We start from the raw sequence: 15,783 nt of genomic DNA, 5'->3' as shown, positions 1-15,783 counted from the left end.
TATTCATATGCATATAATAGTAGCGCCAGATTGGTATTATAAAAGAATGTTATCCCTGCAAAAATAATATAATGGCTAATCAATATAAGTTAAACATATAAATAATTTTAATGTTAATATCTTAAATATACTAGCACATGTTTGCATCCTAACGATGGATGTCTTACCTTAACTGCAGGAACCATCCCAGGCGGCTCCATGGTTTGACATTAGAGGGTGTAAACTTTTAACTTTCTTGCGCTCCTGCCTCAGAACCGAAATTTAATGGTTTAAAGTGTTTGCAGGGGACTTTGGGTACTCCTAGAAATTTTGAACAATTTATATTCCGAGATGGTGCATTTTTTGGCGTATTTTGCTACTTTTTTCCTCCTACATTTAAATAAAAAGTAAATTTTAGGGGGGGGGGGGGGGGGCGCTGGGATACCCTCCCCCTTGTCCCGCATGTGGTTATACATACAGCAATGATAGTGCTAGTATGTAAACTTGCAGATGGAAATATAGAAACGAAATTTAAAACTGAGTCTACTATGTGTTTGTATTATGAATATTCTTTTAAGTATAACTATTTAAGCATTAAATGGGAAAGCATTTAGAAACCTTATGAAAGTGATGCCCAAGATAATAAAAAAAAACACTATGGCATTTTCAACACTGTTCCTAGAGAATGTGCTGTGGATCCAAGTGCTACTGCCATATTCACTGATTTCAGATCAGTCCTTATTCAACTCTTATAACACTCGGTGTTAAACCTGTACGGTACCAGTTGACCCATTGTTTAGGCAGATTTGAATCAGTGTCCTTATATACAAAAGTGCGAATACGTGTATAACAAATATATCACAAAAACAGGAACTTTGTGGTTTTTAAAAAGAACTTTACGAAGACTTTTTACTTTGTCATCCTTACACCAGTGTTCGGTTTTCACCGTTGTTTGACTAAATGTTATCTAACGAGTCCCGTACCAGGCCGCCAGTTCGGAATGCCTTGGACCATATCGCTGTGTAACACCTATACCGATATCACCGCCTTCACTGATCAGTTCATGTCTTACTTTGACGAAGGTTAGGACGATATGGCGAAACTTAACGTATTAGTTCATCTTGGGACTTTAGTTTTAATTATTTCTTCGCTTTTATTGCATGGCGCGAAAAGTGAATCTAGTTTGGACATAATCAAGCACGAGGATGCGGAAGAAGGCCAACGTCAAGGTATATTACAGCTTCCCATCATCTTAGTTCTAGCATGTTTGTATGTTATGTTTTGTACATCAAATTTCTCGTGCATTCGGTGGACATTACAAATATGTCTCTTATTCAAGAGACCTTAAAACCACATTTGAGTTGAGTTGAGTTGAGTTGAGTTGAGTTGTTGAGACAGTATTAATAAGTATCATCTAAAGTTTAAGAATATGACCATAAGACCAGTCTCAAATATATTTTCTAAAATATGTCGATTTAAAGAACTACAATATTATTGAGAAAAGGAACACGACAGTTTTGTAAATCTTTAACAAGGACCGTACTAATGACGACTGAGGGGAAATTCAATTTATATCAATTTTAAAGTTGTATTACAAATATTGACGTTGCATGCATTTTCTAGTTATGTTTGTTTTCTGCAACGCGTTGAATGTTTCATTTTTGCACTAATTCAATACTCAATTATTTATAACAGTTATTGAATTATGAATTTTCCGTTTTATTTCCTTTCTCACTGCATGCTTCATTCAATGAACACAGAGGGACAAGGTGCAGAATAGCGAAATTGCAAATTGTTATTGTACTTGTACCTAATGTGCCCGTAAAGAGTATTTGCACAGGGTAAATTCTTTTTTATAAAGCCATTTGTGTTTCTAAAGGGTTTACGATAAATTCTTAAGTACAATTTTAATTTGACAACCATTGATATTTAATTATTGCATTGTGTTTCACAACTCTGTGTGGGGTATTTTTGTGGATTCAGAAAATTGTTTTTTTCCTCTTTTCGTTTTTTTCGTAATTGTGTATGTATCTTTTATATTATGGTGCGTCGGAGACGATTCCGTTTTAGTGATATAGTTTTCTAAGCAAATAATTTACTAATAATGTTATAAAGCTCAACGATTGTAATCGTGTGTATATGAAAATCGAATTACCCAGAAATCTATATTGTAAATAAATGAGCACATATTGAGCTGATACTTGTATTTTTCACAGCATTACAACTTAAACGGAACTCATAAAAAGTATAGATTTTAAAGTGACACTCGTATTCAAAATCAATACATTTACATGTATAACAAAAATAAATTTTGAGTGATAAACCTGCAACTACTTACTAAATAATACATTTATGGAAAATAGTACTTACTGATAACAAGTTTGTAACCGTGTGTTTAATAGCTGAAAACGCACACATATTAAATGACTGGTGAGTCCTAAAAGATTTACAGTGATCAACTATCGTCTTATAAGGTTTAAATACCGTGTTTTCTGCCCCTATCTTTCAAATTAAATACAGTACCTTCATAAGAATAATTTTATTTAGATATGTTTTCATCTTTTGCGTTAAATTGAAACAATTGTAATAATTTTGGTACATCTTATTTTGGAGTAAGAGTTCACATTTAATAGATAACTTTATGCACGTACACATGTCGTATATTAATTTTAATTGCTTCTAACATATTCTATCTATACAAATGTCAATATGGTATAAACACTAGCACATATATTTTCAGCCTTATTTCAAAACTGATATGTTTTAAACATTATGTAAATACTATTGAGGTTAAGGGGTTTCATAATTTTTGCAAATATTTATAAAATGAACAACCTTATGCGCATATTTATCTACCATTATCAGTTCACGATACAGTATGATCTGGTTAAGATTAGTACATGTAAGTAAATGGTACGGTTAGGTACGAGGCTGTACCCGGCTGGCCTATATACTGACAGTTTACGTATTGATATAAATCTTACATATTGACCACATTTAATATAAATTCAAAAGCATTTACATTTTGTATGCATAATATTAGTATTATCATATTATAATTAGATACCGTATACTAAGTTGTTATCTAAATTTTCAAAAGCAACATTTCTATTGATTTTTTTTTTATTTCGATGCAACGTTAAACCAAATATTTCAACGTACACTGTCTCACATTTTAAAGCTGCACTCTCACAGATTGAACGTTTTTGACAACTTTTTTTTATTTTTTATTTTTTTTGTCTTGGAACGGGCCAACTTTTGCGAAACTGTATGGAAAACAGTAATATAAGACTGCTGATAAAAAAATCAGATCACAGGTTTTCATATTTATGTTCAAAAATGATGTTTTATGTTGTTGTTTTTTCTTAAAGCGTAAGTAACGCTTTAGCCGTTACACATTATTTTTAGAACGAAAATATGAAAATCTGCGATCTCATCTTTTGTCAGCAGTCTTATCTCGTTGGCTGTTGGATATTTACGCAAAAATTGGCTCTTTCAAAAATTCAAAAAAAAAAAAAAACGGTATATCTGTGAGAGTGCAGCTTTAACTTATTTAAAAAGAGTTCATACACTTCTTATAAGATTGATTTTAGATACATGTTAAAACACTTAAAAGAAATTTCAAAAGACGGATGCTAGTCCTGTATTTTATCTAACTCTTAAAAATCGTGTATACTTCTCCAATCATTTTAATTATGACGATGTAATACTAGTTACTGTAATTAATAAACTAAGTTTAATTATTCGCGTAATATAGCTTAGTTTTCGTGATATTCACTATCAATATTATATAATAATACACAAGAAACATGTATTATTTATTACCATGTCACAGTATGTTGAAATATGATTCGAAAATTGTATACATCGGACAGATAGGTGCACAGCCGTACACAGAAGAGCGCAACCCTTTTTCACCATGAGTAGTCATTTTTAAAGTTGATTAATATGAAATATGAAATGTAAGATTTAGCCTATAGGGTATGGAGAAAATATTCTGCAGAGTCATGCATCTGTAAGAGATTAGTACGAGAGGAGAAACTGTTAAAAAGGTATTGTGATATTGTCAAATTATGAATTATGGTAACTCAAATTCTATTAACTTGTAAAGTGTTATGCGTACCACGCTATCATAAAATATACCTTATAACAGCTAACTCACATCTAAAACCCTTATGTTTTGTTTCATGAACCATAACGTTTATCTCGATGCACCGTTCTGCTTAATTGATCTGTGCATTTTTAGTATTATAATCAAAATATGCACGCGGAAAAAGAGATATAACATAATGTATTATTTAATATTTAAATCAAGCAAAGACTGCACGTGCAAATGTATTTTAAAAATAGTAATTTAAATTAAAACCTCGTCATTATGATACAGTTGAGTCGAGTTGCATTTTACGGGTTAAGTCACAGATTGGTACGTCGCAGCTCAGTAAAGGCGACGGCCTAGTCCCCCGCGTGAAATGGTACCATCTCCCCCTCAGAACGTCACGCTGGGCCCATCCTTGGTCCGCTAAATTGGAACTCCTCCGTCCTAATCGCAAGGTCGCTCCGAGTGGTACAGGGCGGGCTCGATTTCATAGCCTGAACAAACTCTGCAATCGAATATAATGTTTCTTGTTTACATCTCAGCGTCTAAAAGTCGCAATTTGGATAAGAACATTAAAACATCAAAGTTGCGTGTGAAATTATTAATATGTACTTTTTGAAAAGACTGTCTGCTTGTTTGAATACAGTCATACATCAAACAAATATATAGATAGGTAAAATTGTTTAAAATACCGTTTGAACACCGAAATTTTGATCAGTAAATATTCAAAACAGTGTTATGAACAGAATTAGCCCAAACAGCGTTTTAAACAGTGTGTCAGTGTCAATATTTAGTTGTGCCTAAAAATAATTCTTGGACGGGTTAACGGACCCTACAGACGAAATAAGCGCCGACCCTTGCGTTTTTATTGTCCTCCTGTAAAAATAAATCATAAAAAGCCCTATCTGTTACTGGACAAGCTGTAACCTTAACCAAACCATTATATTCGGCCTTGGTAATACCAGAAATTAAATCATAATGGCGTGGAATAATAGACCTTTGAAGTCCATGCTGTACGACGCACTACCTTGTACAGGCGGGTTATCTTGTGATCAAGTATTGAACTCGAGCCCTAAGCCTGACTTTAATTACCGACTTATGAACAATTAAAGGTGTCTTGTCTTCATTATAAACTAAGGCGGATTGGGTTTCAATGCGTACAATTTTGCAACTAATTTGAGGATCACGGTAAAAAAGATCTTTCTAAACATGTGTTATTAAGTCGTGTTTCTTTTGCTTGGTTCAACTAACCTGACCGACCCTATTTTTTTTCCGCCCGACCCTACACTTGTTAATGCCAAAATACGGATTGTTTATCGTAATTTCCTAAACAATGTGCATATTTTGAGTGAACATGTGAAATTTAACCGTTTGATATTAAAATGTTCTACAATAGTGATATACCTAGATATAGGTCGGTTAAGTACAGAATCCCGGTTATAAAAAAAGAAAAAGAAAGAAAAAATGCCAACCTTCTTACCTACCCTACATTTTTCAGAGATATTAGAGGAAACAAAGAGCATTTTGGCCTTATTTCATATAAATAATATATGTATATTACAAATTCAAACTTCACCTTTTAAAAGAATTTTAGTTATAACTGAGTCCTTACCAGCATCTTCTGACTCAGATTCCATATTGGTTTTTTTGTGTGTCCTTTTAGTTTTCATATGACATAAAATAATTATTACAATAATAATAATAATAATAATAATAATAATAATAATAATTATAATAATAATTATAATATAATAATAATAATAATAATAATAATAATAATAATAATAATAATAATAATAATTATAATAATAATAATAATAATAATAATAATAATTATAATAATAATTAAAATATAATAATAATAAATATAATAATAATAATAATAATAATAATAATAATAATAATAATAATAATAATAATAATTATAATATAATAATAATAAATATAATAATAATAATAATAATAATAATAATAATAATAATAATTATAATAATAATAATAATAATAATAATAATAATTATAATAATAATTAAAATATAATAATAATAAATATAATAATAATAATAATAATAATAATAATAATAATTATAATAATAATAATAATAATAATAATAATAATTATAATAATAATTAAAATATAATAATAATAAATATAATAATAATAATAATAATAATAATAATAATAATAATAATAATAATAATTATAATATAATAATAATAAATATAATAATAATAATAATAATAATAATAATAATAATAATAATAATTTGAATTTAATTTATTTTTAACTATATTTGTTTGTTCCCACTCGTGGAGCTTTTGTAACATGATAATAATCGCCGTTACCCCTCGGTATCATCCAAACTTAAAACGGCCTAATCATCGGTATACGCTAGCGGCTTGAAAACAGTCAATTAATTATAATTTCAAGAGTTTCAAAGGATTCGATTAGTTGATCAGATGACCACTATCTCGTCGACAACCATTTAAAACCCATTAACGACCGTTCAGCGGCAAATTATGACAAGGTTTGCATCGAGTTGTGACCAGTGACGACGTCGTCAGGTAGAGCCACCAAGAGCCCTCGGCCACAATGTTAGCTAATTGAATCCCATAAAGACTTTTCCCCACCCGCTCGGTACACAGCGTGGAAAGCGCCGTGCGTGACGGAGAGGGACATCGCCGCGCCGCCAGTCTCTAGTCTCTCTTCCCTGCGGAGCAGACGATAATGTTACGTGGACGGTACCTGCCTCCGCCGGCCCTGACTTCCGCTGAGTTGGGGGCTCAGGTATCTGCGGCGATCGCTGATGATAGCCGATACAGGCTAGCGTCGCCGGTTCTACGTACGTCCTTGGACCAGTAAACCCAAGTGGGTGCCGGCATTTTTAATTGTCTTTGATGTTAGGCGGTGTGGTGGTACAATTGTCTCGTCTTAATTGTTCCTGGCTGGTGTTGGCTTGTCCCACTTGAGTGTTGAGATTTTGATAATGGAGACAATTACTGTCTAATGGGACTTTATGTAAATCTTCTACTGTATTGTCATCGTGGGCTAACTTACAATAAGAATATGTCAAATTTATCCAAAGACGAGTCCTTCTCCTGTTATTAGTCAGGTACTTGTCAGGGGCGTAGCTAGCCCTCTATTCATGTGGATTCATAATTATGCGGGTGGGAGTCGGGGTCATGCCCCCCCCCCCCGGAAATTTAAAAAAAAAAAAACTGTGCAATTTGGTGCATTCTGGGCGTTATGATGTGTTTTATTTACTATTGGGAAATGGACTGTTTTAGGATCATGTAGTCAAGTAGGCATACTGCAACTTTGGCTGATTTTGTTTTGTTTTTTTGTTGTTGTCAGACTCATGTGGTTTCAGCCGCGTACTCGCGTATAGGCAGCTATACGCGCCTGCTTGTTATCAATTACATCTTATGGAGAAATACTAAATACCAAATACTAAATACTAAATGGTATAAACGGGTTTTTCATTATTTCATACATCGTTCTAATCATCTTATTTGCATGTTCATTTGAAATACAATTTACTTACATGCATCGTTCTTAATAACCATATTCTGACATATTATATCCACAGATTCTCCAAGAAGTCGACGATTTTTAGGTACATTTTTGTCATTATTCGAAAAAAAACTTGGAACGCTCTTCATTTTTTTTTTCAAATCCTGAATTGTTCATTTAACTATTGCTAAAATCATTATATTTAAACACAATTGAAACCATTACCTTAAATATATCGAAGGATGCACATTTATCGAAAGAGATCGAAAGTTTGTTTTTTTCGACAGTGATACTAATATTTAAGTACACTCTTAGGGTTACTCTCTCCCTGGTTCAACCATGCTGCTGATTCTTAGTTCACGCAACAATATTAAAAAACAAGATATCGCACTGTGACATATTCCAATATGGTCTCTAACGAACAGAGTCCTTGGTTTGCACCGAGCCCCAGGCTAAGACAAACACAGTGGTGCTCGTGTCCGGTAAGGTACCCCATATGGGCAGCGAGGTCAACGTCACGTGTCAACAGGGCTACCACTTCGTAGGTCAGAATATTCTTCAACTAGCATCGCATTTTATTACCAGATTATTTAAAGTTAGACCACGTCATTTTTGGTTGATAAATAGTTTGCTGTTTTGATTGGCATGTGCCTATGGTCTAAAAGTATTACGTGTCTGCATGCACACAACGATCAATTCGGTAGAAACAATAATGATAGCCTCTGAACATTGTATATGAGCGGAGTAAGGGCGCTTTCAATAGAGTGCCTACCCCATGCCCTAAAAATATGTTTCTCATCCGAACGCTTACAACTTCCCTTTTACATCAGATCGCGATGGGGTGACGGCACTGTCAGTTCGGTGCGTCCCCCTGCCCCACCCATGCATGTGCATGGCGGAATGGGAGACCCTGGACGACTACATGCTCGTCGGAGATCTCAACTGTACCAAGGGTCTGAGATTTATGTATAACCTCAGTTGTTGGTGATCGTAACCATGTGGTGTGCGTTGTTGTCCCTTGATGCATGTTCGTTGGATGTTGTTGTTGTTGTTCGTTTAGCATGCTCGGAAATGATCGACTACCATTCGGAGCTACTCGGCCATTTTCGTTGTTTTCAATAAAAATGACCGAGGAGTTCCGAATGGGTCTGCTACATGTTTGCTATTTGTTGATTTGGCGGTGTGTTTCATCTACTTCTGTTTTATCCTGGTCATATTCAGTGTTGTTTTGGTGTATTGGCTCTGATGTTGTTTCTTTCAATCCAAATGAATGTTGGTTGTTTTACAATCACTGTATTTGTTGGTATGGTGTTTATTGGTAGGTGTTCCATACATTACAGAATGGCTTGCTCCCTTATACATGATTTATCTATTTTTATTTTCTTATTGATATACGAAATAGACGATACTCATACACCTATCACAACTTTTAAATTACAAACATTCGTAATTGTATTGAGATATTAACGATGTTATTTTCGGTTATTTATCTAAATACCTATAGCTTTAAGTTAAGAATTAACGATTTATCAACACTTCCTTATCGAAATAATAAATAATTATAATTAATAATAATAATAATAATTATCAATAAAAATAATGATAATAATAATAATAATAATAATAATAATAATAATAATAATAATAATAATATTTATTTTTAAATTATTATTATTATTATTATTATTATTATTTTTACATCACGCATTCTTTTTCAGCCCAGAATTGACGAACATACCTTCTACATAAAGGAATTCGTTGTTGCTTTATTTGTAGATTATTCAACATCAAAAAATAAAAATAAATATAATGTTTTGGTCTTTATTAGTTAGTCTGAACATGAGTTTTACTCACACATACATATACGATCAGCACATGGTCGAATTTGTATATTTTTAAATATCGTCGTTTATATAATAGTTTTAATGTTCACAAAGACGATGTGTTCTTCCTTATCAGACAGTATTAAAATCTGAATCAAGGGAAAAGAGATAGCGAGGTTCTTGAAAGATAACATGTTTGAGACGGCTGTACATATTCACATTTAAAACTTGAAATAAATTATGTTGGCTTAAATATATGTCGTACTTCTGAACTAAACTGTTGACATTTTGATAAAACAGTGTACATGTAAATGAAATTACGATAAATCAGATAAACGAAGAGTGTATATAATTCATTATAACATTTTAATAGAACATTGTACCATACATTAACTCAAGATCAGCAAGCGCTGGAAACACATACTTCCAGAGCGGCCAGGCACGTCTAAATAAACACCATTTCAACACGTTGAAAAATGCCCTTTATCTAATGTTAATGTATTTATTTTTTAATGTAATTCTAATAAGGTTATGTTTTTTTACACAGTGCGAAATGATGCCAAAAATATGTTTAAAAATAAAATTATTCTCGTTTTCATCTTTAAAAGATAGAACATATTGAGTGGAACTAAAAAGTTATCTTTATAAAATGACACACTGTCACCCGAACAAAAAAAACAACAAACAAACTTACTTAAAATCTTGTTAAAACATTAAGTAAATTTAGACGTTTTGTTCATTTTTGGCCTGACGTTTCATGTAATAGTTATATAAAATACGATTTATTTTTTACTTTAAGACAGTTTTTGGTGTCGCACAAAAAGATGGTTGTATTTGTTTTCTAATGAAAAGTCTCTTATTACATTTACAGGTCCACCGACTAACATATCGGACAGGGGTGGCGGGGAAAACTCAGGGCTCCCAGTGTACCCTAAATCCGGATATGACATTACAATCAACACCCTACCAGGTACCATATTTTATTATATAATTTCACAGCAATATTTAAATCAACTATTTTAAACTCACATGCATGTTGGAAGGGAAGCTGGGTAAAAATGTACATGCATTTTAATTAAGGAAGCTTTATACACATTGCTGACACGCAGAATGTTTCTTTAAAATGTCATTAGTACGTTTATTTATACAAGTTAACACTTCTTTTTTAATATTTACGTCTAAACATTCTCGTTTACCAGAGCGATGATGCTAAGAATACAACAGATGCATGAGATTTTTCATTGTCGAACCCCTGATGAATGAGAATGCGCTTATAAAGCGTAATACATTTCATTCATGTAGTGCAGTCATAATACATTTATCACTTCTCCGTTCTGATGGTTACAAGCCATTATTTTAACTTAAAATAATGAAAAAGCACATAGCTCTTCATGTAAATGAAACCAACTCTGTTTCTTTTTCTCATAGCTCCCCGGAGTATAAACCCAAGAGAGGTCAACGCAAACACTGACACTGAAGAAGAAGTTGATACCTTACTACCTGAAGAAGATCTGGATGGGACGATATTTGAAACACCGAACAATGAAGAAAACGTAGACAAGGAAATCAATGAGGTTAATCAAGAATATACTTTGAAGGAAAACGTAGACAATGAGATCGATCAAATATCTTCTCCGAAAGAGGTTATAGAGGTTTATACAGACAATGAATCAGTTAAAGGTGAACATGAAGATATTGAAGAAAATACCAATGTTATTGTCGAAGAAATTGAACCGGAAACAGAAAATACAGATGAGGTTGAGGAATATCAACATGATGAAAACACGGCGGAACAGGATGAAGAAAGTGAATCATTTAATGAAATACAAAGGATTCCGATCAACTATGAAGATTATGATATCACCACGAAAGAAAATGTGAATGCAGTTGGTCAAGAAAATGCACAGGAAGAAAATCAAAACGCAGATGAAATTGATTATGAAGAAGAGAGTAGCGAAGAGCAAGAAGAACAAGAAGAAGCAGACGAAGAAGAAGATGAGTCCATAGAAAGCGATACTATTTCAGATGAAGAAAACGATGAAGAAACAATAGAGGGACTAAATTTTGATTTTGACATAATTGAAGACGACGATGAAGAAAATGAACATCCTATAACGGAGGAGGAAGAAGAAGATGACGACGAACTAGAACAAATTAACGAAAATAGTAATGAATCTCCTGATGCATATTTAGATGAACACGAAGAAATTCAAGTTGAGGAAGATGAAAATACAGAGGAAACATTGGACTTAACTAGTTTTGAAGAGGAAGAAGGTGGCATTGAAGACGAACATCTAGAAGAGGAAGAACATGTTATTGAAGATGAAGAAAGCGAAGCAGAATTACCTGTAACGAAAGAAGAATCCGAATTGCATGTAACCAACAATGACGTTACAGGTGAGATACAAGTGATCGTCAAATTAGTTTTTTTGTATTATAGACAACATACTCAAACTCCTTAACGAATTTAAAATCAATTAATGTTGCACATGCAGATACCTTATTTGGAACAAAAATAGTTTTAAATTATAAAACGTTCTGTTAAACTGCTGTTAGAGCATGCCATACATTTGTTCATTATTTTCGTAGAATTCTCACAAGAGCACGAGGAAGAACCAAGAACAGACTATGCCGAAGATTTAGAAGAAAGAATAGACGAAGAATATATTCCAAAAAATGAGGAGGACATTTTTGAAAACTTGGAAGATGACGAAATGGACAATGAAGAAGAAATTACAGAAGAGTATGCCGAAGAAGACAACACTCTTTTAGATGAAACTGCAGATGAAAGCAATGATCAGGTCGAAACGGAATCACACATGACTGATGACGAGGTGGAATCACCTGGAGATCTCATGGACATTCAGTTTCAGCCGGTTGAAAGTAAGTAAGTCCCGTTGAATGTAACATAGCGATATTTTGATACCATGTCAATGTCTTGCTACTCTTACTAGGTGAACTCTTTTGTCGTTTTGCAAATCACAGATGTATTATACCTACAAACTCATTTTTGTGTCGCCTGAAAAGACGACATATAGGGGTTACTTTTGTCGGCGGCGTCGTCGGCGGCGGCGGCGTCGGCGGCGGCGGCGGCGTCCGCGTCCCATTTTCGCTTGTCCGGGGTATATCTCCTTAACTATTAGTGGTATCAACTTGAAACTTCATATGTATATAGATCTAATTGAGGGCAAGTACAGTGCACAAGAACTGTTACTCTTGCTTCCATATTTTTAGAGTTATTGCCCTGTGTTATTTTTCATTCTTAAAGTTTTGTCCGGGGCATATCTTGTAGAATATAAGAGTTATCAACTTGAAACTTCATATGTAGATAGATCTCATGGAGGGCAAGTGCAGTGCACAATAACAGCAACTCTTGCTTTCTTAGTTTTAAAATTATTGCCCTTTATTAATTTTCATGCTTAAAGTTTTGTCCGGGGCATATCTTGAAGAATATAAGAGGTATCAACTTGAAACTTCATAGCTAGATAGATCTCATTGAGGGCAAGTGCAGTGCACAATAACAGTAACTCTTGCTTTCTTAGTTTTAAAGTTATTGCCCTTTGTTAATTTTCATGCTTAAAGTTTTGTCCGGGGCATATCTTGAAGAATATAAGAGGTATCAACTTGAAACTTCATAGCTAGATATATCTCATTGAGGGCAAGTGCAGTGCACAATAACAGTAACTCTTGCTTTCTTAGTTTTAAAGTTATTGCCCTTTGTTAATTTTCATGCTTAAAGTTTTGTCCGGGGCATATCTTGAAGAATATAAGAGGTATCAACTTGAAACTTCATAGCTAGATAGATCTCATTGAGGGCAAGTGCAGTGCACAAGAACCGTTACTCTTGCTGCCATATTTTTAGAGTTATTGCCCTTTGTTAATTTTCTTGCTTAGGTTTTGTCCGTGGCATATCTCGTAAACTATAGGAGGTTTCAACCTGAAACTTATTCCATAGGTATATCTGATTGAGGGTTCAAATGCCACCTACACTTGAAAGTTAAATGGCAACATCATTGTCTATAAATGAATAAAATGACAATCTAACAGCTATAATGTCGACAGTAAATAATTCGTCAGGCGACACATCCGACTCGCGGAGTTCTAGTTCTTAGTAACGCTTTTAGCCATAAAACATTAAATTTCGAACGTAAATATCAAAAACTGCGATCTGATCTTTTGTCAGCAGTCTTGTATCACTGGTTTTCAGACATTAACGCAAAAATTGGCTCATTTCAAGACAAACAATAAGAAATTGTCAAAACGGTCAATCTGTGGGAGTTCAACTTTAACGCTTTCTGTTTAATTGAGAGTAAATAATGATAGAATTTAACAAATGAAACCCATCTTATTTTATATTTTTTTATGTTTGTTTCAGTAACTAAGGAAGCCGATTTCGCATACCCCAAGGAGAATGCCGCCTGCCTTTTGCCAGTGAAGTCGGGCTTCTGTAAAGCTTACTTCCAACGGTACTTCTACAACACGAACACTAAAGAGTGTGAGTTGTTCATCTACGGGGGCTGTGGCGGGAATGCGAACAATTTTGAAACCCTCGATCAGTGTACACAAATGTGTTCTTTGACCCATTCATCATGACAGTGCTAGTGTATTTCTAGGGATAAGGAATATGACTGTGATTTCGGTCAAAGTGATTAGATTAATTCCCAGGGCCGATATTTCGGAGTTCTTCCATTTTCCCCAACACTTTGGCTGCTGAAACTCTCTATGGTTTTACAATTTTTTTTAAACTAATCACCGATCTGCGAATTGTGTCGGTGATTGGAATTTGAAGGTTTGGCAAGAATCTTCCATTTTCCCCAACATTTTGGCAGTTGAAACGCTCCATGGATTTACAATTTTGAAATTTATCACCAATCCGAGAATTGTGTTGGTGGTTGGAATTTAAAGGTTTTGAAATAATAAAATGTTAACAAAACTGCAATACAAGTTGCAAGAAAATGTTAGAACTCCGAAATCAGACAAGTATTACAACGTAGCAATTCTGTGATAATCAGCAATTTGATGGCGGTGCTCAAAATGTTCACGTCTCATCAACACCATACTTTCCTTTTTCAAATCATACCCACTGTGTATTTGACATACAGAATGGACGCGTAAGGATTTCATTTCTGAAAAATACGTGTAGCGTATTATGTGCAATATATGATTTAAACTGTAATGAGTTAAAGGATTTATTCAACTCTTTCTGAATGGAGCGAATTGAAAGAGTTATATTTGTCTTAATGGTACTTGTATTGCACACTGTCGAAGATGCGACTTCAAGCATTATATGTATTATTTCTTCTAACACGGGAAAACAATATTTACACAACACTTTGCTAGTCAGTGTACTTTTCCCGTTTCAATTCTTAATTGCATTGTAGTTTCTTTCGTTTTTCGTCGATAATTTATAAATGCATACATTTGAGAAAAATACGAGAATATAAATGTTGTTTATTTTGAATGTATCACTGTACATAAATGATGTTACATATATAATGTTATGTAAATAAAGATCAAAATCATTGTCTCAATTCATTGTGTAATAACGTTACACGAGTGATTTCAATTTCATGAACACGCTAAATCTTTCCACCAAGCGTTTTACAGAAGCGGAACCATATGTTTGCCAATCTTTGAACAAACCAGTAAAAAATAAAGCATCCATTAGGGTCGAGCAGTTTCTTTTAGTTACTGACCGAACATAAGTTCTTGATTTAAGAAGGTAGATACAGAAACATTGAAAGGTAAAATAAAATATGTACAAAATGCAGTATGAACTCTGTTGAAAAGGAATATCATTTATTACTTATATAAAATTATGTTATATCGTACAAGAATAAAGTATCTGCCTATTAAACACGGTGGCCCTCGTAGAGCTATCACTGAATGTAAATATACCCCCCGAACGCCGTCCTTGGCACTGACATTTAGAAATTCCACCTAAAATTGACAATGCACAAGGCTACAGTTGTGCTTTATCATTGTAAGAAGATTAGATTCCATCCAATAAATTTCAAGTTATCCTTCAGACTAGAAAAAAAATCACAAAGAGCAATTACTCTTTAATAAGCGGCAAGATTTATGGTCCTTGTGCACTGCACTTCATCTCATTTTGCTTTAAAATCGTATTAAGTTTAATTAGATTCCATCCAGTAAATGTTATGCTCAGGACAAAGGGCAATAACTGCATTACCTTATTGTATGAAGATTAATTAAATTCCACCCCGTAATTTGATGCTATGCTCCGGACATGATAAAGTAACAAATGGCAATAACTCTGTAATTAGGCGATACCAAGTTCTGGTACTTATACACTGCACTTCCTCTCACTGTGCTTTACCGTTGTATGATATTCAATTTCAATATACCCC

The 15,783-nt window shown here is 33.5% G+C and overlaps 1 protein-coding gene across 1 annotated transcript; it reads left to right on the top strand.

Annotated features, from left to right (window-relative positions):
• The first annotated feature begins 1,046 nt into the window (after positions 1-1,046).
• LOC128226977 (uncharacterized) lies at positions 1,047-14,914 on the top strand. Its single transcript, XM_052937118.1, has 5 exons — positions 1,047-1,208; positions 10,284-10,382; positions 10,841-11,809; positions 12,002-12,295; positions 13,788-14,914. Exons 1-5 carry the CDS (start codon positions 1,073-1,075, stop codon positions 14,003-14,005), a joined length of 1,716 nt encoding a protein of 571 aa, XP_052793078.1. The 5' UTR covers positions 1,047-1,072; the 3' UTR covers positions 14,006-14,914.
• The last annotated feature ends 869 nt before the right edge of the window (positions 14,915-15,783 follow it).

This window comes from Mya arenaria, chromosome 3, assembly GCF_026914265.1.
Source record: "Mya arenaria isolate MELC-2E11 chromosome 3, ASM2691426v1".
Taxonomy (NCBI): Eukaryota; Metazoa; Mollusca; class Bivalvia; order Myida; family Myidae; genus Mya; species Mya arenaria.
The sequence above is the reverse complement of the archived record's forward strand: the minus strand, read 5'-3'. Positions and strand labels throughout refer to the sequence as shown.

Excerpts from the sequence above, each read along its gene's own strand:
- LOC128226977 (XM_052937118.1), top strand. The coding sequence starts at position 1,073 with ATGGCGAAACTTAACGTATTAGTTCATCTTGGGACTTTAGTTTTAATT. Across the intron at positions 10,383-10,840 it reads TACAATCAACACCCTACCAG|CTCCCCGGAGTATAAACCCA; the intron begins GTACCATATTTT and ends TTTTTCTCATAG. Across the intron at positions 12,296-13,787 it reads TCAGTTTCAGCCGGTTGAAA|TAACTAAGGAAGCCGATTTC; the intron begins GTAAGTAAGTCC and ends TGTTTGTTTCAG.